The sequence below is a fragment of the Montipora capricornis genome, chromosome 9 (assembly GCF_036669925.1).
Source record: "Montipora capricornis isolate CH-2021 chromosome 9, ASM3666992v2, whole genome shotgun sequence".
In the NCBI taxonomy this organism is placed as follows: domain Eukaryota; kingdom Metazoa; phylum Cnidaria; class Anthozoa; order Scleractinia; family Acroporidae; genus Montipora; species Montipora capricornis.
Window position 1 is genome coordinate 39,143,516 of NC_090891.1, and position 24,146 is coordinate 39,167,661.

The window sequence follows — 24,146 nt, forward strand, 5'->3', positions numbered from 1 at the left end:
TTCCGGACGCTTTGTAAAATTGTGGAAATAAAAATCGGAACAGGAACAGAAACAGGAAGTAGTTTGTATTATACCTGGATTTTCATTTGACAATTATCTTCAAGCTGAAATCTACGGTCTTTTACAAACAACTGGAGGTGTTGGGCTTTTGTATGATTGACCCGACTAACTCACTCACAGGGAACAGGCTCTGGAAGGAAGAGGGGTCTGGATCACTCACGAATCGCGTAGTTGGATAGCGAATTGATCAAGCCTATTTAACAATTATTCCACGAGCGCGCGTTGGATATGAGGTCAGGTGGTAAATTATGACGGCACGTTGGCTACACTGCGACCAGTCTCATATCCAATAAGCGCGAATGAAATAAATGTTTTATTACATTTTCCTTAAAATCTGAACTGTTGTACCTACAGAACGACAAGGTGTTGCCTCCGTTTTTACAAAACGACCGATGCAATCAGTTTCCATATAAGGTCATTACGGTTTATGAACTGATAACCGAGATTGAGTGAGCCAATCAGAAAGCTAGAGATGCAATATCCGAGATTGAAAATATAATAAATGTGATTGTACGGCTTTCTTTGTGATGACTTTACTTCTACACATGACTTAAGGAAAGAGATGGTCTTATTTGACCCCGAGATGGGAAGGAAACAAAAAGTATGGTGATCAAATGGACGATCCTTTGCTCTTTGTTTGACTGCGATGACGTATCCGTTACATAACAACGACAGAAGACCTATTTCGAACCATCCTGACAGACAAATTACAGGTATTCGTGTAGGATTGTCTGATGTTCACGACATTATAACAGCAAAAATCTCGATTCACTCACTGCAACTTTAAAGGATCACGCGTCATGGTTAATATTCTACTTTGAATATGGACGGGGTTTATTTTTGTTGAAGTACCTTACTTTGCAACCTATGCAAGGAGGTATCTTGAGAGAAGCCGAAGAACGATTCAAGTCTAGTTTTATTCCCCTCGAATGCGTACTTGAGCAGATCAAAATACGATAGGCGATAAAATGTCAATCATTTGTTCTGGCTGGCTTTTTGCCACCTAGTTTGATTGACAAGCGAATCTACAATAGCTTACTTTAGTATGAACGCAAAAGTAAGTCTCAAGTTGACTCGAGGTTTTGTTGTATTTAATAGCCTACGTGGATCACAGAATGAACCCACCTCATTGTCTGTTTTGAGCTCTTCGCAATTATAGACAGTCACAGTTCCAACACCATGCTTTGTACACTACGTTAGATTTTTGGGATCTGCTAAGACGGTCCTTATAATAAGGTAAAAAAGACTTAATACGCAAATTGTTTTGAAAAAGAACCCTACGATCAACGAAAACATAGAATATGGACCCTCTTAGCAGATCTTTTCAATTAGTTCTCATGTTCCTTGACAATTATCGCCTAAAACAAGCCTGGAAATTTAGGAGAAAGATAAAATTAAGTGATGTTTTGCAGGAAGAACCATACATCTTAATTAGTACAAGACGCCATTCTTTCAAGATGAGGATCGAGAACTTGAAAAATTAAGTCTCGATATTTCAAAACACAATCCATCTTCATTTGTAACAATACAACAGTGAGATGACAAGAAAAAAGTGCGGTAACAACAGGGGCGTAGGCGGGATTTTTCATGGCGAAGGGGGGGGGGGGGGGGGGGCCTGAATGAACGTCGTAAGGTTCCAATGTCTGGGAGGAATAGGGGACATGTCCCCCCACCCCAGACACTTGGCGCCTTACGGCGGAACATTCGGGTACGCAATTGCAATTTCCTGAATTCTACAATGGATATTTTTGCAAAATTCCGTGGATTTCCAGTACTTTTTTTCATGAGCCCGAAAGTATTACAACTACTATGGTATGACTTCGGTCACTGCAAAAACTTGCACAATAAATTTGACTTTCTTTAGCTGGAATTAATTGAAATTTAAGGTCACCGTGTGAATAGGTAAAATCACACAAAATGAGCACTGAAAGCCAATTATTTTGTATTGCAATCATCCTATCAGCCACTGTGTTTCGCGTTAAATTTTTTTTGTTTGTTTTTCAAAAGGGGTGGGGTCACGGGGACCTTAGGACCCCCGGCTACTCCCCTGAACAATGAAAGGAGGAACTAGTCTCAGCTTGTCTTGGCGCGGTAACAAAGTCTCAAGGAAACAGACTGTAGCAATAATTTTTTGGGTTTTCATTTGTTTCAATGCATCTTTTTAAAGATGCACACACAGAGAGTGCACCACTTAATTGGTGACCAACGTAGCGTGACAGAGATTCTTTAGGGAGCGTTCGATTGACCCTATTCCGGAATAAGAATACGTGGAGTGATGATTAAAACGGTATGTTTGGTGCGTTTCGAAGCAGCAAGGATAACAAAAATATGTTTCAAATAGCATTTTAGCAGATATTTGACAATTTTAATGTGAATCTCCGTAAAAACGAAGAATTTCTAACTTACATTCCATGTATTCCTATTCCGGAATACGGTCAATCGAACGCACCCTTAGTTTCCTGGATCCTCGACTTTTGAATAAACTTATGTGAAAACGTCTTTATACTAGACGACCTCCTCTGCTTCCCTCTTGGCTTCCTCTGCTGCCCTCTTGGCTTCCCCTTTTGCTTCGTTGACTTCCTTTACTTCTGTGTTCAACTTGGCTTCCCCAGCTGTGTCGAGTATCATCCTCATCAGGAATGGATGGTGTTCCTCTAGCACTACTTTGAGGAGCCTCTGATGTTTCAGACATCGAGGGCAATAGTTCATCGTCCTCTAGAGGAATGCAACAGTTAAAATTAATCCTCGGGCAGCGGTTCCTCAAAAATCGGTACCCTAGTGCTATAGGAACTAGTAAAGGACCATATGACAAAATTTTGACCACAATTCGCAGGAACCCCTTCTCAGAATGGGAAGCAGGATAAGAACTGTCGATTGGAGCGCTAAGTACGGATATAAGAGACAAAGTTGTTAAGACCACAACGTCGGATACGTTGATCCACCCGTAGCTCCTCTCGCCTTGTCTGACGTCGCGAGCTTCTATGTAAGGCCTCAAGGATGCGAAACCCACAAGGATTAGAATGCAAACACTCTGCATCACCAACTGTTTGACTGATCCATGAGGAAGATAGGTGTAAATCAGTAAGATTACCAATCGGCCTATGAAATAAAAAGCCGCACACCAACGGTACTGGTTCTTCAAGCATCCCTGGAAAGCATCCAAATAAGGCATCCAACGGTTGAGATTCAGCACGGGGCGAAGGCCGGTAGTGAGGAAAGGCCGAAACAGGAGAATCATTGGAAATGGCACCACAAATATAATAATGTAAGTTATTGCAAGAATTCCATACACTAGGTGCTTACCCTCGAAAAAGGGAAGTTCACCATTTTGAAAGAGGACGACTGTATGCGAACCGAACTTTGCAGGATCCAGAATCTTCAGTGAAATTGTGGTGATGTTGGTGTAACACAACACAAAAATGGTGCATATGGCACGATGAGGAGCCCTTACGCGTCTGCTGAAGCACCAATCAGGATATCTTGTCACGAGCTGAGTTAAGACCCAGACAAACAACATCACAAAAGTGGGAAGTGCATACATTATCACCAGCTTATCTGCATCGTCCAAGCCCTCAGCAAGGCAGAAACCACCACGAAAAAGCTGGATGCGAAGATTGGACAAGCCGATGAAAAATTCCATGCAGGGATCAAACTGAAATTCATCTGGTGTCAGAAGTTCCATGACTTGGTAGGAATACAACCATGCGTTAAGGTATCCAGTAAAGACATCGAGATCGATAAGCATTGTCAAAATCACGAGTACTCCAACAATCACCGCGATAAAGACCAAGAAAAGTAAATGCCATGACGGGCAGGAAAAAACGCACTGTTCACTACCAAAGGCTATAGTGTAATTTTTCTCGCATTCCCCGCAAAGAACGGTGGTCTGGTTTCTACCTGAACGACACACATGGCCCTTGCGATATTTGTATACACCTGTAGAGTTGCAGTATCTAATGGGACAAAAGTAAGTGGCAAATTTATCCCGCCGGGGTTTGTTCGGAACAAATCCAGCCCAGTAACCTTCCTTAACAAACAGAGTTTTTCCATCAGGGTCACAATGTGAGACGCCTTTTCCAAGCTCACTGGTCTTTTTCATGCATTCGCATTGTAGTCTTTGGCTGGAATGTATAAATCCAGGATAGCACCCTTTCAAGGTGAGATTTTCTATTCTTGTTCTCAAGACTTGACTTCCAATAAAATGCAGTCCAACGGAGAAGCGGCTTCCCTCGTCTCCACTCAAACTAAGCTGCTTAATCTTCCTATTGGTGGCAAGAAAGAACTTCGACGGGATGAGATGGACGAAAGACTCGTCGATTGTCACATCCACAATTCCTGAAACTAAATTTCCGATTTCATCACGTAACTCAACCGTTGCGTCGAAAACCTCACCTGGAGCAACATTCCAATCTTTTCTGTCGTAATGCATGTTTACTGGATCTGTTGCGACCTCTAAGGTTGAATTGTTGACGAATTTTACAAATTTCCAGTTAAGTATGTTGTCTTTTGGCTTTTTCTCATTCGTTTGCCCGCAATCTTTCAACGTCGTTGCATAGACTGACTTTCCCGTGGTTGCCCTGTTGTCTTTGAAGACGACCGTGACATCCCAATCGTCATAATCTGCCAATGGATGCGGGAAGTACACAAAAAAGCAAGTGTGCACGTTCGCAAGTGTTGCATTGACATGCGCCAGCGGGGAGCCTGGTGCTTGAATGTAGAGTGCTCCTCCTTTGTCGTCACAAGTGTTCCCCTCAAAATTAAGAGTGGAGTCTTTGTGGAAAACAATCCTCGATCGTCCATACATCGCCATCGCCCCTCCCCTCAGCCCGGTGTTGTTGATGAAATCTAATCGGTCCCAAAGCTCGATTGTTGATCCATCAAGCACTAATGCTGATTGGCCATTATTTGTAAATGTTGCATTCCCTCGGAAAACAAGAGGGGTCTCTACGCTGTAAACAGATCCTTGTCCAATTGTCAGACCCCCCTCAGACCGCGGAATAACTTTGTTAGCATGAAATAATGTGTCGTTCTCAAAACAAACGTGGAATGGAACCTCGGATCCAACGAAATCAGTGTTGTCGTTTCGAAGAAATGTTTCTACGGCGGCTCCGATAATCCCGACATTTCTCAACCACCGGCAACGAATAAAGTAGGATAATACAACAGATGGATGCATTTTATTGTGGGCCACTTTAATAAGAATCGTTGTTCCATATATCGAAGTCCCGCCTCCCCACATCGCTCTGTTTTCAACGAATGTACAATTCTTTACTCTAAATCGGTTCAGACGAAGATACTTGTTTTTAGTGGGTAGGTTAAGAAACTTAACACCTCCACCACCAAAAGTTGCGTAGTTTTTCTGGAACCAAGTATCGTGCATTTCCAATGAATTTTCCTGCGCGCTGTCCTTCATAACAAGTCCAAGACCACCACCTCGTAGTGCTTCATTATCAAAGAAATAGCACGACTTTATCTTGATGGTACAACCGCTGGTGTTCCCAGTGAAGTGCACTGCTAATCCGCCCCCTAGATTGAACGGGTATTGTGCGTGACGGTAATTGTCTTTCGTTGCGTTAACCCAGGGAGCTTTATTTCTGATAAACTGACATTTTGTAAATACGTAGCTATTCTTGTGTTGGTAAGAATCGTGTTCGCTGTGTGTTACATAAACGGTATTGTTATCATATTGGTTTAATTTGATAGAAACACCACCACCCGATGGAACGAAATCTTTTTCTGAAAATGAAATCCCTGCACCGTAGTTGTCATCACGAGCGTAGTTATCAGCAAACAAAACATTTGAAAACTCAACAACGCCCCCAACATCGTTCAAGTTGGCACCAAGGCCCGGCGACTCTGAAATTTCCACCTCTGAAATTCGCACACTTCTACAGTATCTGAAGTCGAGTGCCGTCTTGAATCTTGCATCTTTAAGGATTGTATTCTCGGTCTTCGCTCTGACTATACTTTTATGCCATCCACCGCACTTGACAAACTTGAGACGTTCAAAAGTGATATTATTACTCAGATTAAACGATATGCTAACGTTTACGTCGCATGTTACTTGTACGTCCTCTCGGGATGAACCATTTCCATAGAGACTAAATGCTGACATTTTTTCAAAATGATGGCTTGCATTTAACGAGTACTTCCCTCTCGCGACGAAGATCTTTGTTAAATTAAAGGCAGATGCGAGATGTAAGACCCGGTCGAGGGTCCTGCAAGGGCTATTCTCGCTACAATTAGGAGAAGAATCATTTCCGTGTGACGACGACACAAACAGTTCGCTCTCTGCTTCACTTACCATGATTTTGCAGAAGCATGTCACTGACAACAACAAAGCGAACACGGCGTAGCCTTTGGAATTCAGCATTTTCATTTGAAATAATGAAATTTCCAAAAATGATTCCAAGAAATCCACTGTGACCGGATTGTCTGGAGAGTATCATATGACCCATGCATGACAGATATCAAATATTCGTTTCGACTTTGACGATAATGTCACACTTCGTGCGCAACTGATAGACAGTTACTCTCATTGGTATTGGTTAATCAAAGTGTTTATGAATATATATTTTTTCCTGGTGGCTGATGTCACAAACATAACCTGACCCAGCAAAGGATTTGTCTTCCAAACAGATATTTTCCGAACGTTGACGTTGGGTGCCCCTGACTGAGTAGTGGAGGCAAAATATCATCCGTACTGATTTAACTTTCAAGACCGTCTTCGTGTTTTAAGCTCTTCATTCTGAAATGTCGTAAATATTATAATTGATTTTTTTCACTTTTAAAGACAATGAAAATTCCATTCCACGTTCTCAGAGTAGTTTTATTCCTGTTGGTAGGAGTTAATTTTTCGAAAGCTTCGACCATTTTCATTTCGACGCAGATATCAGCAGCAAGAGGAAAGTACACGCTAAAATACGGCCACGTTTTTGAACGAGTGACGAACTTCGAAATTCGAAATAGTTGGTAACAACGATGTGGAAATCACATGCGAGACAAACGCGAGTCTGTCCTTCATCCTCAGCGATACCATATTCCTAGACGGAATTAAGTTCAAATATTGTGGTCGGTGGCGAACGAGCGCATTCAACGCTATAAAGTCTTACAGTGGGTTAGGTGGAGTCAAAGTAGCTCTAGATTTTCGATACTGCCGGAATTTAAGAGTTTCAAATGTGGAAGTTTCGTCGTCTCCAGGGCTCGGATTGAACGGTTACGATGTTGGAGGAGTTGTAAATTTTACAAACTACGTGTTTGTTGAGAATGCTGCTGAAAGTAGCCTGCAGAATGAAACTTAAAAATTGATCTCTAGAGGGTCGCAGACCGAGCGAAAAGCGGAATACGTATTTTCAGGATGTGGTATTTATTTCGCCCTAGACCCTTAACCCTTACGGTTATAACGCTGTGAATGTCACGCCAAAACAACACGACTTTTGTCAGCACAATAAGACGTTTATCTTCCAGAACTGCAGTTTTATCAGAAATGAAGCCATTTGGTTGAACGCAAGCAACCCAAGTGACTTTGTTGATACACCGGAGTTACCGTTCAGTCGTGGTGGCGGCTTGGCAATTTTTTTTGGATCCAATGTGAATGGATGTACGATCTCAATAATATCTTGTATCAGTTCTTTAGCAGTAACAGCGGGCACTGAGGAGGAGGGCTACAGGTTGAAATGATCAATGACCCAAAAAAACGAGGGCCTTCTAGGGCTCAAATAGGCAACCTAGTGAAAGGCATCCAAGACCGCCTTAATACCTTCACAGCTGACAACTGTTTGTTCGTGAATAATACGGCTATTTGGGGCGATGGCACCTCACTGTAGGGTTCCACAATACCTGGAAGGTGCACCAACAATGCAGAAATCTCCAAGTTCTTTTTTAAGGATTGCCAATAGAAAAACAACACTGGAAATGTAGGCTCAGCAAATGGTGCATTTATCCTGAACAAGAACGAAGATCAAATCGGACCTGAAGTTCCTTACCACATAAGTATTAATAGCTGCACCTTTGAGGGAAATTACGTCAGGCGAATAAAAAACCTTGTTTCAATTGGGGAAGGAGCATTTTAAAGCGTCGACGTGCCTCTTGCTCTTCACGGAAATGTTACCTTCATAAATAATACAAGAACCGCTCTCGCTTTGGGGACGGGGCGACAATGGAAATTTATCTAGCTTTAAAGGCAACCAGTGCCGCTCGCAATGGGGAGCATTGTATATCGACGCCCCTGGACCTCCTCTGGTTAGTTTCAATGCAACTGGCATGAACACCCATATCTGTTTCTTTGAATACACCAATCACACTCTTCGATTTCGACGATTGGAAAACCAAGGTCATCTTCCAAAACAACAAAGCCCCATTTTCTTTCGCTGGAAACTTGGTCTATGCAACAACGTTGCAGAACTGTCGTCGAGCTGGTGAACCTCGACAAAACAATTCCGTTCTTCGGTGGAAATTCGTCGAATTTAAAAAGGATGATGGTAACTTGAGCTCCATAGAAAACGAAGTTAGCACGGATCCCGTGGACATGCAATATGACGGTAAGGACTGGATAGTCGCACCAAGCGAACGCTTCAATGCCAAATTACGACTGGTTGCAGAGCTCGGGAGCTCCATTTATGGAGTAGTCGACGTCAAAATAGTCCCTTACTTCTTTCCTTCGTTAATCGTGCTTGCCACTCCTTCTTCAACGTTTCTTACCAACGGAAAAATTTCTTTCCTCGAATTATCCGGGAGACCTGGCGAAACATTTTTAGTGGAGAAAATCCAAATCCGGATTCTTGTATCCAAAAGCGGATTTTGTGTTTCTTAACTAAAACCCGAAAATGGATTATTGATTCAAAGAATCTAATTTCCGAGTGGATTCGTTAGATCAGATCTGAATCCTGATTCTTAGAATTCATGATTTGCGCGTTTCTCTTTGGGAGACGGATCCGAAAGAAAATACGTTTCGCCAGGGGTAATCTTGCGAAAGTATACATTCCCGCCATTTGCTTGAATCATGGCAAGCAATCAAGGTGAGTTTTCAGTGCTGTTTTTTCCTTCAATGTACCCGAAATTTATAGAAAGTTGGGCATTTTTCGAAGAACTTCAATTTGATGCAAAAAAAAGTAACTGAATTTAATCCTAACCGACTGAAAGTGGGCTGTCACGCCAGAAAAATTCGTTTTCGGATTCTTCGTTTCTTTGAGAACGAAGTGTCCGTGTGATCTGAGATCATAAATCCAATCTTGGATTCTCCCAAAGAAAACGCATCCTTCATGAATACTTAATTATTTGTTAATTGGTTGAGCGCTCGCTCACGAATAATAACTGGAGCAAGCCAGGGGATGAGTGAGAACAATTTTTGAGTCATTTCGACTCTCCTTTGTTTTAACTTCAAAACGGTTACTAACCTTATCTTTAAATTGATGAAAAATAGGTCCGAGAGACTTTCGGCAACTTTGTAATCATCGTACGGGCCCGAGTGTAATTAAGGAATTTCACTTCATGATTTTTAAACTTTTCACAAAATTAGGAAAACTTTGAATTAATCCTAATTGTAAGAGGGCACATTGCGATTACATGTTTATCACCTAATAAATAATGGTAATTAAAATGGTAATTGAGTGGAGTGCAATTTGGTCTGAAATCATACTTGTGATTTCAAATCGAACTCGCGCTTGGCGCTTGTTCGATTGCCACTTTATTACATTCATTTAGAAACCCCAAAATAATCATGTAATCGCTAAATTACGGGATTTTAATACGAATATTTTATTGATCAAGTTGGGAACAAAAGTTGGAAAATTCGCCACACAATGGTTTTCTCTATCTTTCATTTTCCTCCAATTTGATTGGTTACCTTAAACAAGCCTTAAAAATCTGATTGGTTGTTTTGTTTTAATATTTCTTGCTCATCGGCTGAGCCATCGGCTGGGGAAATGGTGCGATTTAGAGCCAAATATAGTGCGATTTGGGAAATCAATAAATCGCTCTGCTGAGCCAATCAGATTGCAAGGATCACCAGTGATTTCTAAATGCATGTAATTAAGGGCAAAATTATTGAGGGAAGCTTCGTTCACTGCCGCGAGAAACGAAAATCAACTGAACACGCTTTCATTCAGTAAAAGTACAATTCAATAAATCGTTGCTGTCAACAGAAATAGCGCTCAAAATGTATTTTATATGTGGACATGAAGATTCTCTTGTAACTTTCGCTTGCTCCGTTTAAGCGACTGTTAAAACAATCAGGATCAAGTAATCATGCCCACTTGATTACGAAAAATGCCCTCGTGATTAAGAATACATGAGATATATTAAGATATGAGAGTTTCAAAATTCAGTCAAATGATCCACGCCATAAATTAGTAACGAAGGGTTAGGATTCACAGAGAAAGCAAGATTCTGACGTCTTTAACCTTACTTATTTTATGTCATGTTCCGCAGAGAAAGTTTGAGAAATGTACCAAAAATCGTGGTGCACGTGCGTAGCCATCGTTTTTGCTAATAAATCCTTTAGTTTTGGACGTGTTTTGGTAGCGTGATGGCGGAAGAGACTGTACGTACTGTCTGCCGCTTCATGAACGCTATATCCTGAGAACTCTTTCATCCAAATATCTCGCCATTGTAGTCTTCACTGTACGGTCGTGGCATGTTCGATTCTGGTGTTCACGACATATTGAATTCTGTCCCATACTACCTTTCAGCATTGTCGCGAACGCTCTTACGCTTCTTTTGGACAACCTTTCTCGAAACAGCTGTATACAGAGGGTGAAGAGGAATTTTGTTGGATCGTACGCGACAAAGTCTCACCTTGTTAATTCCCAAATGTGTTTACTTTGTACAATAAAGATTGCAAAAATGAAATCTTCCTGAATTACCAACGTTTTCTGCTTCCATATCCGTCTATATCCCGAGATCTTTGACGGTCTCTTCTCTCGAACTCCTCTTCCATGGTTTCCGCCATCTTTATTTGCACATACCGCAGACCAAAGTACTGTGGAATCGAAAGGTTGACTTATAGTAAAAGAAGAGGAAAGGGAGGAAACTGATTTAGGCCCAACTTTTCGATTCTTTGTAAATAACAAGAAACTTAAAGCTGTACTATGATCAAAAAATCAAATATTTTTTCTTTGTATTTCAAAACTAACTTACGAGTAAACACTAAGTGACCAGGTTTTTAAGTCTTAATTTCAAAAAGAAACTTGTTTATTTTGACTGGAATTTTCTTATTTCATGGTCCGCCATTTAATACTAAATTTAAAATCTTGACAGAGCTGGGGCCCGTTTCTCGAAAGTCCCGAAACTTTACAGGCCATTTTCGGGTGTCATAATTCCCTTTGAATCTCAAGAACGGAGAGGATTTAAGTCGTCAGACTTCACAGTCATTTTTCTTTTTGTTACCTTGAAAACACGTTAAAAGATCAGCTCTCCAAAATAAGCGATTAACAGTTTCGGGCCCGAAAAGTTTTCGAGACTTTCAAGAAACGGGCCCCTGGATCGAGGAGAAAATGACGTCAAAGACTCGCTAGTTTAAGATTGCAATGCGTTTGTACTCGACTGAATTATTATGCAGCACGGGAGTTTCGGACCTTCAGGTTTTTAAATTCTCGTGTTTTGCATACATAAGTCTTGCGTTTACACGATGAAATTTTAAGCTATTGAGTGAATGACCTCCCTTTAGATCCAACCCACTGAGGTCCAGTCGGTCAGTTTTGAACTTGAGTAATGACGGACCGTGAAATCCAAACTTACACTAAAAGTTAACAGCTTTTGGATAAAAATCTACGGGTAACAGGTAACGGGTAACAGGTAACAGGTAACGGGTAACGGGTAACGGGTAACATGTAACGGGTAACGGGTTACAGGGTAACAGGATAACAGGTAACGGGTAATTATAACGGGTAACAGGTAACGGGTAACGGGTAACATGTAACGGGTAAAGGGTTACAGGTAACGGGTAACAGGTTACAGGGTAACAGGTTATATATTAACAGGTAACGGGTAACGCTTTCGTGATTGGACTAAAGCCTTGTTTCCATATGATCGTCCGATCATATGGAAACCATGCTTAAATTGATCAATCACAGAAACGGTTCGAAAACCAAACAAGCTGGTCGCGCTGTTTGTGGCAGATCCCTGCAACATAGCTAAGGTAAGTTGCTTTTATCTATTTTAGTGCTCGAAGTAATCATTAACCTTCAAGCTATTGCTTTGTAAAACTGATATCTGTGGTAGTTTACTCACTGAAATGGCTTTATTCCAGTTGAAATAAGGTTTGTTACACTGCGGTGTTCTATTCCACGAAGAAACTTAGTGCGCCACAGCAAACAAAATGGGGCAATGAGAAACTGTTCGTGGCAGGTTAAGTGCTCTTTCACCCAGTCAAACTAAGGCATAGATAATTGCATTTCAAGCTCTTTCATTGGTCTTGTTAAGATTCTTTTACACATTCTGTATCAGGCTTCGATCGAAGGGAAATGCATCTTTGTAATGAATTACTACAAGAAGCGGTAAGTTAGGTGAACGGAAATACAATGTACTGCCATAAAAATTGTTATTTACTTACAGGCCTTGCTGATACACTTTGTTTCTTTTCCTGACTTAACTCAAAGACAAAAACTGTCGTGGTAAAAATCAATGATCTAATCAAATGCCAATAAAGACTAAACAAAACAATAACTGAGCTGATAATAGGCGGCAACGCCCATTGATCCATGAAACACCTCACGAAAGCAATATTCTTGTACGTTAAAAATGAAAGAGAGGGAGCAGGCTTCACAGGATCACCACGTGCAAATTGGGTAGTTTGCAACCAATTTCTGGAGACACAGATAACAATGCCGATTGCTGGCGGACGAACAAAAGGAGCAAATGAGAGAACCTTTGTTTTCGTCCAATAACATGGCGGCGATGACATAACGTGAAAACCACCTATTTGTTATTCAACGGTATGTAAAATGGTGGGCCATAGACCTCTTTCATAATGGCGGCCAAGTAAAATCTTCTTTTGTTTTAATGCTAATAAGCCTTTCTAGTCTCGCTACGACGAGCAAATTTCAAAAGAATTTTTCAGTAGGTCTAATTAACATAAAGACAAAAGAATGAAAAAGTAGCCGCCATTTATGAAAGTGCTCTATGTTTTCTGAACTTATGCCAAACAAAAAAATTAAATTCCATTTTTTATAAATATTTTTATTTTGCTTCAGCTAGTCAATGAGGATGCTAATCACTTTGGTGAAAAACGGTTGATCACCTGTAAAAGCACAACCTTAAGTCTAAATTAAAGTAAACATTCTGTGGAGAACGTGAGCATACGCGACTTGAAGTTTAAGCAACGATTAAGAAACGCCAACGAAAACGAAACCTCAGACGTTTTGAGGGATGGTATCCATTTTGCGAATGTGCCATCTTTTATGCATTATGCATTAACGTTTATTACTTTGGCAAATTGCCCTGTACCAGGACATGGCGTTGAAGTAAACTTGGACAGATAAGGAAAGATCGATTCTCGCTGATAATGAATTGATGATGTAGTCAAAACTTTGGATAAATTTGCTCATTGTCATTTCTCGCTTTGGTTTTACAGAGTAAGGTATAAGAATCAGAGTCCATTACCTAAGAGTAAGAATCGAGTATCAGGTTTGTCCGCATCAGCGTGAGAAAATGTAAGTGTCTATTTTTAGAGTGGGTTTCAATATTTTTATCGAGTGTCGAAAGTAATTAGATAATTACTTTGGTTTTGCATTACTTCAATCAGTGATTGGTTCAAAGTTCTCGCATCACTTTTTCAACCAATCAGAAGTGAAACCAAAACCAATGTTGGTAGCTCGCGCGTTCACATTTCCCCGCGCTTTGTGTAGGCTTCGTGTAAATACTTCGAGTTTTGATTGGTTTACTGGATTGTCTCCGTCCTTTTTGATTGGCCAAAGTAAAGTTTTGCGGGAAAATAAACAATAGACCAAATCGGCTCACTCACTCGGGCTCACTCTCCCGGGGTCAAGATTCTTTGTATATTGTATTTGCATTATGTAAGCTAAGCATTTACCTTTAAATGATATGGAAATACTTGGAATAAAACGTTTTATTCCTAAAGGGTTTGAATAGGCCACTTAAAATACCACATTACTCTTTGTTTGTCCATAAAAATTCTGCATAAACATTGTTTTTGTTTTCTCTTGGAACTTAAAAAAATCTGGAGGGACAAACAAAGAATATTATGGTATTTTACAAAATGGTCCATTGGTTACAACATTGAATCAGCCGATTTGGTCTATCGTTTATTTTCATGCAAAAATTGGTTTAAAGATAGGAACTGTTTTTGAATAGTAAGAATGTAGAAAACTGCATGTGCGAAAAGATAATCATGTTTTTATCAATAAGCCGCTTGTTTTGTGGCGTTCCTGTTGCTCAAACTCTCTTAGACTTCAGGCTGTTTTTCATCAATTTCGAGGTAGGGTAAGTGAACTTTTCGAAGTTAAACAGGGACTAGTCTAAGATAACTCAAGCATTATTCTCACTAATCTCGTCGCCTGCTCCAGTTACATGCAGGAGCAGGTCTGAAGCGTTTGTGCCTTTCTGCTAAGAACAAGTAATGCCAAATCTGGTTCCTAATCTAATACTATTTATTACTTAATTATCTCTAAGAAACTCTATAACCATATCAATTCGGTTTTGCTACTATTCAATTAGTCGTCCGAAGGGTAGAGAATGCCGGCCTTCTCAGTATGTCTCCACCTGGGGTGTTGTTATACACGCTCCAATGGTCGCTGGGTTATATCAGTCGCAGAATCACTGACATCGGAAATAGAAAGTTCTGACACACTATTTTCTTTATCTCTCTTGGCTTCACGGCGATATTTCCTGACACTTCTGACAGCTACCATGGCACAGACTAACAAGGGGATGTATGCCAGAATATCAACAAAAATATAGAAGCCCAACCAGGTAGAGTCGCCCCAGTAACTCTCGACAGGAGAACTGAAAACGGCAATCAACGTTAGCGTAGCCAACAACACAACATCTGACCTGTTGATCCAGTCGTAGCTCTCCTCATCTTCTTTGACATCCTTGGCTTCCTTGTAGGGCCGCAAGTATGCGATAGTAAGGAGAATCAAGACACAGGAACTTTCCAAGAGCGCCCTCTTGAGTGGACCGGAATCCATGAATGTGGCGATGGCCAAAAGAACCAATCGGCAGAAAAAATAGAAGGCTGCACACCATCGATACTCGTCCTTGAAACAACTCTGAAGAGCATCAAAAATGGGTTTCCAACGATTAAGATTCAATATGGGGCGGAGACCTTTAATCAGACACGGCCGAAACGCAAGAATTAATGGAAAGGGGATCACAAAGCATAGGATAAACAGGGACGCCAAGATGCCATAAGCAATGTGTTTCCCTCCGAAGAAATGAATACTGCCTTTAGCGTACATCACATATTGGGATCCAAATGAAACAGGATGCAGAATTCGTAGAGAGATTCGGGTGATGTCGGTGTAGCAGAGAACAACGATTGTGCATAGGGCACGAAAAGGGGCGGCTTTGACACGTCTACTGAAGCACCAGTTGGGAAACCAACCAACTGACTTCGCTAACAAAACAACTAGAACCAGGACATAGGTTGGAAGTACGTACAGTATCGCCAACTTGTCCGCGTCGTCCAATCCTTTGGCAAAACAAATCCCACCAGATCCAACTTTCAGCTGAAAGTTGGCCAAGCCGATGATGAACTCAATAAAAGGGTCAAACTTGAAGCCATCAGGAGTTAGGACGTTCATGACCTGGTAGGAGTACAACCAAGCGTTTAAGTAGCTTGTGAAGAAATCAAGATCGATCAGCATAATTCCCAAGACCACTGCAAGAAGGATCAATCCATAAAGAAGTAACAGGAGTAAGTACCAATTGGAGCATTTGCTGGAGCAAACTTCAGCTCCGAACACCACACTCGTATTTGCCTTGCAATCACCGCAGAGTATGCTCTTCTGATCTCGACCGTCGTTGCAAATGTCACTGGAATTGTACATTTTCTCGCTTGCATACACGTCTGCTTTACAATACCCAATGGGACAAAAATGAGTAAAAAATTTGCCCCTTATGGTTCCTCCCCAGTAATTACGTTTGAGATAAAACGTCTTTCCGTCCGATTTGCAACTTGAAACGCCACCATCTGAAGAATCCATGCAAAGACACCTTTTTCCTTTTGAGTTCAGTGTAAAACCTGGATTGCAAGATTTCAGTGTACGATCCGGTATTGTCTCTGTCAATATTTGCCTTCCTAAGTAGTTGATCTCCACTGAAAAACTTTCCCCAGGTTTCCCGGATAATTTGAGGGAAGAAATGCTTCCGTTGGTAAGAAACGTTGAAGAAGGAGTGGCAAGCACGATTGGCGGAGAAAAGGGGTCTAAAGGAACTATTTTGACGTTCACTGCTCCATGAACGGAGCCGCCGAGCTCGTCAACCAGTCGTAATTTGGCATCGAAGCGTTCGCTTGGTGCGACTACCCAGTCCTCACTGTCGTACTGCATGACTACGGGATCCGTGCTAACTTCGTTTTCTATGGAGCTCAAGTTACCATCATCCTTTTTAAATTCGACGAATTTCCACCGAAGAACGGAATTGTTTTGTCGAGGTTCACCAGCTCGACGACAGTTCTGTAACGTTGTTGCATAGACCGAGTTTCCAGCGAAAGAAAATGGGGCTTTGTTGTTTTTGAAGATGACCTTGGTTTTCCAGTCGTCGAAATCAAGAGTTTCATTGGTGTACTCAAAGAAACAGATATGAATGTTCATGCCAGTTGCATTGAAACTAATCAGAGGAGGTCCAGGGGCGTCGATATACAATGCTCCTCCCTGCGCGCGGCATTGGTTGCCTTCAAAGAGTAACAGCGAATCTTCCTTAAATATAATTCGCGAGCGACCATACATTGCCATCCCACCTCCTTTGAATCCTGTGTTGTTCATAAAATATAATTGATCATAAATTTCCATTGTCGCCCCGTCCAAAGCGAGGGCGGTTCTTGTGTTATTTATGAAGGTAACATTTCCGTGAAGAGCAAGAGGCACTTCGACGCTGTAAAATGCTCCTTCCCCAATTGAAACAAAGTCTTTTATTCGCCTGACGTAATTTCCCTCAAAGGTGCAGCTTTTAATACTTATGTGATAAGGAACTTCAGGTCCGATTTGATCTTCGTTCTTGTTCAGGATAAATGCGCCATTTGCTGAGCCTACAGTTCCAGTGTTATCTTTCCATTGGCACTCGTTAAAGAAGAACTGGGAGACTTCCGCATTGTTGGTACACCTTCCAGGTATTGTCGAACCGTACAGTGACGTACCACCGCCCCAAATGGCCGTATTATTCACGAACGAGCAGTTGTCAGCTGTGAAGGTATTAAGGCGATCTTGGATGCCCTTCACTAGGTTGCCCATTCGAGCGCCTCCACCGGCTAGAACACCCTCGTTGTTTTCAAATCTGGTATCTTTCATTTTAAGATGATTATTTTCCGGTTTATGGATCATTTCAACCTGTAGCCCTCCTCCCCACTGCGCGCGGTTACCGCTAAAAACACAAGATATTATTGAGATCGTGCATCCACTCGCATTGGATCTAAGATAAATTGCCAAGCCGCCACCACGACTGAACGGTAACTCCGGTGTATCAACAAAGTCACTTGGGTTGCTTGCGTTCAACCAAATGGCTTCATTTCTGATAAAACTGCAGTTCTGGAAGATAAACGTGTTATTGTGCTGATACGAGTCGTGTTGTTTTGGCGTGACATTCACAGTGTTATAACCGTAAGGGTCTAAGGCCAAATAAATACCACCTCCGGAAAAGACGTATTCTTTTCGCTCGGTTTGCGACCCTTGAGAGATCAATTTTTTAGTTTCATTCTTCAGGCTGTTTTTAGCAGTATTGTCAACAAACACGCAGTTGGTAAAATTTACAACTCCTCCAACATTGTAACCGTTTAATCCGAGCCCTGGAGACGACGAAACTTCCACATTTGAAATTCTTAAATTCCGGCAGTATCGAAAATCTAGACCTGTTTTGAATTTAACTCCATCCAATCCACTGTAAGGCTTTATAGCGTTGACTGCGCTCGTTCGCCATCCACCACAATATTTGAACTTAATTCCGTCTAGGAATATGTTATCGCTGAGGATGAAGGACAGACTTGCGTTTGTCTCACATGTGATTTCTACATCGTCGTTACCAGCTATTCCGAAGTTCGTCACTCGTTCAAGAATGTGGCCGTATTTTAGTGTGTACTTTCCTCTTGCTGCTGATATCTGTGTCGAATTTGCTCCTGTTTTGAGCCTATGGGAGAACACAAAATCAAGAGAGTGACACGGGTTGCTTCTCCTGTCTCCACAATTCGGGGCCGAATCATTGCCATTCGGTGAAATGTAAATAGTCGAAGCTTTCGAAAACTGAACACCGGAAAATAGGAATAAAATTGCTCGGAGAACATGGCATGGAATCCCCATCGTGTTCGGAGCTGAAGAAATCAATTCTTTTATGATAATCCACGTTTCACCACACTCTTTCTTTCTCGGAAATGTTGCGACATCTCAGTCTGATTAATAGCATAAATGTCACGCTCTCCTTTCATGACAACTCACGCTATTCAACTAAAATGACATGTGATCGCCTGTGGTTAGAGAAAGTGTGGATTTTAACCAAAAGTGGAAAATTCTACTTTCGCTCGGATGTTCGGTAATAAGTAATTTCAACATACTGTCCCAATGTGAAGTCATTTTTTGTCGAAAATGACAATGAGCTTACTGTGGCGGACGCGTGAAGTTCGCTAGGGATATACTTGCTGTCGTGGCTACATAACAGTTGCAGTGAAAAATCGAAACTACGGAAATGCAAGATGTTCAAGTTAATCGAAAGGGTCTACAGCGATGATTTGCTTCAGTGACTCACGCGCGTGTTAAGAGCAAATGTTACCAAAGGCCGAACATTTCGTGGATGCGTGATCAAACCGTATGATTAATTGCGATCGTAGCTTCACATTTAAAACTGTTGCTAACGATATTGACTCCAATCAAAATCAGTAAACAGGTGCTTTACATGTTTCTTTGATGGTATTTAAAAATATCAAAATATTTAATACTTTTTCTTAACAATATCGGGAAAATGATAAAATTGTATAATTAGGCCGTCCGAGTCATTCGATAACCAGATATTGCATTGCTTGCAACGAAAACAAAAAAAATTGTTTCCGGTCACGCACACAATTCTTCATTCATATTTTCCAATAACTCTGTCGCGTAGTCGTCCGTGGTTTAGTGGTCGTCGCAAATGCCGTTGAATGAGGAGATACCGAGTTCGAATTCTGCTTGGGCTTCCTTCTACGAGTGATCTACGAGTCAAATAAATCTTGCGCACGCGCAGCCATAGTGTTACCCCTCCCCCCCTCCCCCCCCCAAAAAAAAAAAATATATATATATTGAAAAAGTCCAAAGTAACAAAACTATATTGAATAAAAATACTAAATGCCTGGTATAGTGTGGAGGAGAAGGGCAAACCTGAGGTACAGAGTGCCACTGCAATTGTCGAATCACGGTAAAAGGAAGAAAACGTGGCCAAAGTGCGATCGTGGAATAGGGAAAATTGAAGCTCAAATTAATTATTTAAAGGAAAATAGGTGTATTTCCTCACGTAGGCTCAGGTTAGTGGACCCTTGGTGCTCACAATTTGTATTTTGTAACGTGAAAATTAAGGTTTGCGACATACACGCGTTTGATTTTTGTCAGCAGAATTCGTGCAACAAGGAGGAAGATTCTATGAGAGCTACAATGTAGTTACTATCGAAACAGCGACGTCCACAAAGCACTCGCGACTTGCAGTCTCTGATGAAGCCACTGTTGTAAGCAGCACGGAAAAGCCTCATTTATTTTCTGTTACGTTTTTTTCCCACCCCTAAACAAGAGTGCCTAATCGAAGGTTAGAGAATGTTCGTCATCGCCTTGAACTAGAGAGGATGCGGATGGAACTCTCTAGCTGATCGTATTATGATGAAAACTTGAAGTTTTGTTCCTTTGTCGCAGAGAACCAAGATGAGAAGGAAAAAGTGTACCAGCAGGAACTTTTCTTCGCTCCATTGTCAAGAGCCTCACTGATACAAGTGTTTTTGAACCATCTTTTGTCGGTGAACATACAGCATCACCAAGCAAAAAGTTGAACTAGTTCCTAACCTCAAGAGACATAAGTCCAGTCCGTTATTCCATGGAAACATCGTGGACAGATACATCTGATCGGACCAAGCTACTACATTATCTAAGTTACAACAGTGATGTGGGCTTCGGGCCAATGAGTCGCAGCACCCTATGCAAAGTTCTCAGTGTTTGCTCCGCACTGAACAAGGAGATCTCTGCAAGGGTTGGATTATTTTTCAGCAACTGGTGAAAAAGCATTTGAAGAACTAGAAGATCTCGTTGACACGCTAGGAGATAACCATGGGAAGGGTTTCACGTGGGCTAAGGTGCAAAGAGGAAAAACTCCAATTTGCGAAACGCTACCTTTAAAGTGACTACAAGGTGAGTTTGTTTGCGCGTAGTAGAAACACCTCCAGGTCGATCAAGGCGGCGGTAAACATGAATTTAAATGGCATTTGAAGAGGTTTGAAGAAAGGATACAAGAAAGAAAAATATACCAAAATATAAATGGAACACGTTTTTCACCCGATGGAAATTTCGCCGAAATGTCTACCAAAATTTCCGGAAATTTTTTTTGGAAATGGTAAGCAACCCAAATCTTATGCCTGTGGAATCGAGCGAGGACCCTGGAGACGAGTCAATGTATGTTCGGAAGGAGGACGAATGCGAAGAAGGAAATGACCTTTTTAAACTAGTTTAGGGGCCTAACCGACCATCGCTGCTATTGTTTTATGTATTGTTTCAAGCTTAATGCTGTCCTCGATTTATTTCTCCACCACAAAAGCCAAGTTCACTGGTCTTTAAAGTCCGGGTTGGTGAAACTGCCGACAAAAACAGAAGCAGGAAGAAGATCCGGTTCCACCTTTAGACTGCTGCACACTTATCCTAAAAGGCGAGTAAAATAGTCAGAAAGAAAAACAAACGGTGGGGAATGGAATTTCCACTACACCGTGAAGTATCGTTAAACAGTGGTCTGGAAATATGGTCTGCAGCCTTTTGTTGTAAATTCTTTGTCAGTTTCTGAACAACCATGCGGTAAGAAGAGGTTATTCTCGATTTGCGCCATGTCAACAAGTCATTAATTAAGCAAAGTGTTAAGTAAGAGGACTGGAAAATTGCTATGTCTTATTTTGTGAAGGATGGGTTCATGTTTTCCTTCGATTTAAAAAGTGGTTACCATCATGTAGACATTGCACAAGAGCACCAAACTTTTCTGGGGTTTTCATGGCGTGCGCCCGATTCCATTAAGGAAATATTTTATGTTTTTTCTGTGCTCCCGTTCGGTCTGTCCTCTGCCCCTTGGGTTTTTACTAAGGTTTTGAAGCCTTAAAAAAAAAAAAAAAAGTTATTGGAGAGTACAGGGTCTTTGTAAAGCCATCTTCTTGGATGATGGTTGGGCGATTGTTCAGGATAGAGAAGGTGTCTCATTAAGGCCCGGGCTGTAAGGGCGGATTTGTGCAACGCAGGTTTTGTTGTCAATGAAGATAAATCGGTATGGGAACCCACCCAAGTATTGGACTGGCTGGGTATTACCTGGAATGCTGCATTAGGTACTTTTAAAATTGTGGAAAGGAGAATTGTTAAGATCATTAACTCAATTGATCATATTATTGAAGCCGATTTCAAAGTTACCGCGAGGGAGTTGTCTTCCTTCACAGGTCAAGTTATCTCTACCTGGCCTGTAGTTGGTAACATTGGCAGGATAATGACCAGACATTGTGTCTTGTCCACCGCGTGCAGGGATAATTGGGATTCTATATCCCTTCTTGACGATTACTGCAAGGAAGAACTGTATTTTTGGAAGGAAAGTATGGTTAATATCAACACTAGGTATTGCTTTGTAAGTAAGGTACCAAGTTATTTTGTGTATTCTGACGCCAGTTCCACCGGAGGTGGAGCAATTACTGATTTTAACAATGATTTTGTGTGCCACAAAACGTGGTCGGAGAACGAGAGGTCAAAGTTCAATGTGGAGAGAACTGTCTGTTATTGAGTTTCTTTGCAATCATTTGCCTCAGTGTTGGATCACATGTTAAGTGGTTTACGGATAGCCAAGTAGCTGCTCAGATTGTTGAAGTGGGCAGCATGAAATTAGGTTTGCACAAATGGCCAGAGGGATTTTTGATATTTGTATCCGATCGGGAATTCATTTAGATGTACAGTGGATCCCTCGCACTTCGAATCAACAAGCTGTTTATATAAGTCGTTTAATTGATACTGATGATTGGCAAATTACTGAAGAATTTTTTCTTTTTCTCGATGACTTGTGGGGTCCGCATAGTGTAGATTGCTTTGCAAATTATTATAACCGCAAGATCCCCAGGTATTTCTCGAGGTTTTGGAATCCCAATTCCTCGGGTGTTGATTTTTCTTTCAGTCTCTTCGAGGGGAAAATTGCTTAGTAGTCCATCCAGTTGGTATCATCCCACGTGTATTACATTATCTTAAATCTCAGAAGGCCGTTAGACTAAAATTTACTGATTAATTTATTGGACGGTGTGTCTACTAGCCTATGTTTTTTCAGTTGTTGGCGCTGGCCAAGGCAGTATGCCGTTTATTTGTAAGGCACTGGCCTAATGTTTGGTCTGTCATTTCATATGGTGCTGTCCTAATAGGAGTATAGTTGATTTATGTGGCACTGGCCTAATCAATGGTTGTTGATCTACGCGGCACTGGCCCATACGATCATTTAACGTCTTACGTGGCACTGGCCTCATCAATGACGGATTTTTGTACAGTTATTAAAAGATGTTCTGTCTTTCTTTTGTTCTTCTAGTATGTATGTTTTGTTCTTGTCTTTACAGATTATGCTATCAAGTAATTCTTGGAAAGGCTTTCCACAGTTTTCTTCAATCAACGTTTATGAAGTGCTAATTGTTATGTTGACGTCCAGGGCGGATTCGACCACTAAAGCTTACGTTCGTGTTAACAGAAAGTTCTTGGACTGGTCTAAAAGTAGACAGTTCAACATGCAGTTACCTTTTCCTCTTAGTGTTGTTTCTCTATATTTGTTTGAACTTCAGCAGTCTTCCGCTTCTAGTTCCTCAGTAATTTTAGCCCATGCGGCCCTTAAATGGTTACATTCTTTTGTCCCTAGTTTGGATCGTAATCCTTTAGATAGTGAATTTTGCAGAAATGTCATCGAATCTGCTAAACGCCAGAAGTCCGCACAGCCAGTTATGAAAAAGAAGCCTATTTCCACGGAAATTATAAGGCGTATTTTAGATATTCATAATAAGAAAGATGCTAATTTAAAGAATCTCCGTATTGCTGCGTTGTGCTCTTTAGACTTTGCAGGGTTTTTTCGTCAGGACGAATTATGCAATATCGTTCCGGAGCATATCGAATTTCACAGCGATTATATAAGAATGTTTGTGCCTCGTAGTAAGACGGATGTTTATAGGGAAGGGAATTTCGTCTATATTAGTGCATCTGGATCTAAGTACTGTCCTGTTGGTGTTTTACAACGTTATTTAGATTTATCTGGTATTGACTTAAATAGCCCTCTCCCTTTATTTAGACCACTTGTTTTTCACCGTAGTACTTCTAGCTATACCCTGAGGAGCGGAAAGATTTCTTATACTACCTGTAGAGATATCTTAAGGGATACCTTAAGTCAGCTGGGCTACAACCCCAATTATTATGGTCTTCATAGTTTAAGATCCGGTGGCATTACAGCTACCGTACGCCATAGTAGGAATTCTATTCCAGAAAGACTTCTTAAAATTCATGGTAGGTGGAAATCTGATTCTGTCAAGGATATGTATGTTGAAGAAAGCCTTGAAAACAGGTTGCATGTAACTAAGTATTTAGGTTTGTAACGTATTATGGAGCGTAGATTAGTTTCTGCATACAGTAGTATCTAAAGAGTTGTAAAAAAAAAAAAAAATAATAGTGCAGTAACAATTTCTTTTTGTAATTTCTATCTTATAATAAACTGTT

The 24,146-nt window shown here is 41.1% G+C and overlaps 3 protein-coding genes and 1 pseudogene across 3 annotated transcripts; 2 read left to right on the forward strand and 2 right to left on the reverse strand.

Moving 5' to 3' along the window:
- Positions 1-139: 139 nt before the first annotated feature.
- Positions 140-6,531, reverse strand: LOC138016357 (uncharacterized). The gene is made up of 2 exons (XM_068863511.1): positions 2,570-6,531; positions 140-1,810 (listed from the first exon to the last, which is right to left on the reverse strand). Exons 1-2 carry the CDS (start codon positions 6,437-6,439, stop codon positions 1,751-1,753), a joined length of 3,930 nt encoding a protein of 1,309 aa, XP_068719612.1. The 5' UTR covers positions 6,440-6,531; the 3' UTR covers positions 140-1,750.
- A 282-nt stretch (positions 6,532-6,813) lies between these two features.
- Positions 6,814-9,199, forward strand: LOC138017583 (uncharacterized; annotated as a pseudogene).
- A 3,886-nt stretch (positions 9,200-13,085) lies between these two features.
- On the reverse strand, positions 13,086-18,612 carry LOC138016746 (uncharacterized). Its single transcript, XM_068863933.1, has one exon. The coding sequence runs from the start codon at positions 18,525-18,527 to the stop codon at positions 14,790-14,792; it is 3,738 nt and encodes a 1,245-aa protein (XP_068720034.1). The 5' UTR covers positions 18,528-18,612; the 3' UTR covers positions 13,086-14,789.
- A 2,591-nt stretch (positions 18,613-21,203) lies between these two features.
- Positions 21,204-24,031, forward strand: LOC138016747 (uncharacterized). Its single transcript, XM_068863934.1, has 2 exons — positions 21,204-22,562; positions 22,660-24,031. The coding sequence occupies exon 2, from the start codon at positions 22,982-22,984 to the stop codon at positions 24,023-24,025; it is 1,044 nt and encodes a 347-aa protein (XP_068720035.1). The 5' UTR covers positions 21,204-22,562; positions 22,660-22,981; the 3' UTR covers positions 24,026-24,031.
- The last annotated feature ends 115 nt before the right edge of the window (positions 24,032-24,146 follow it).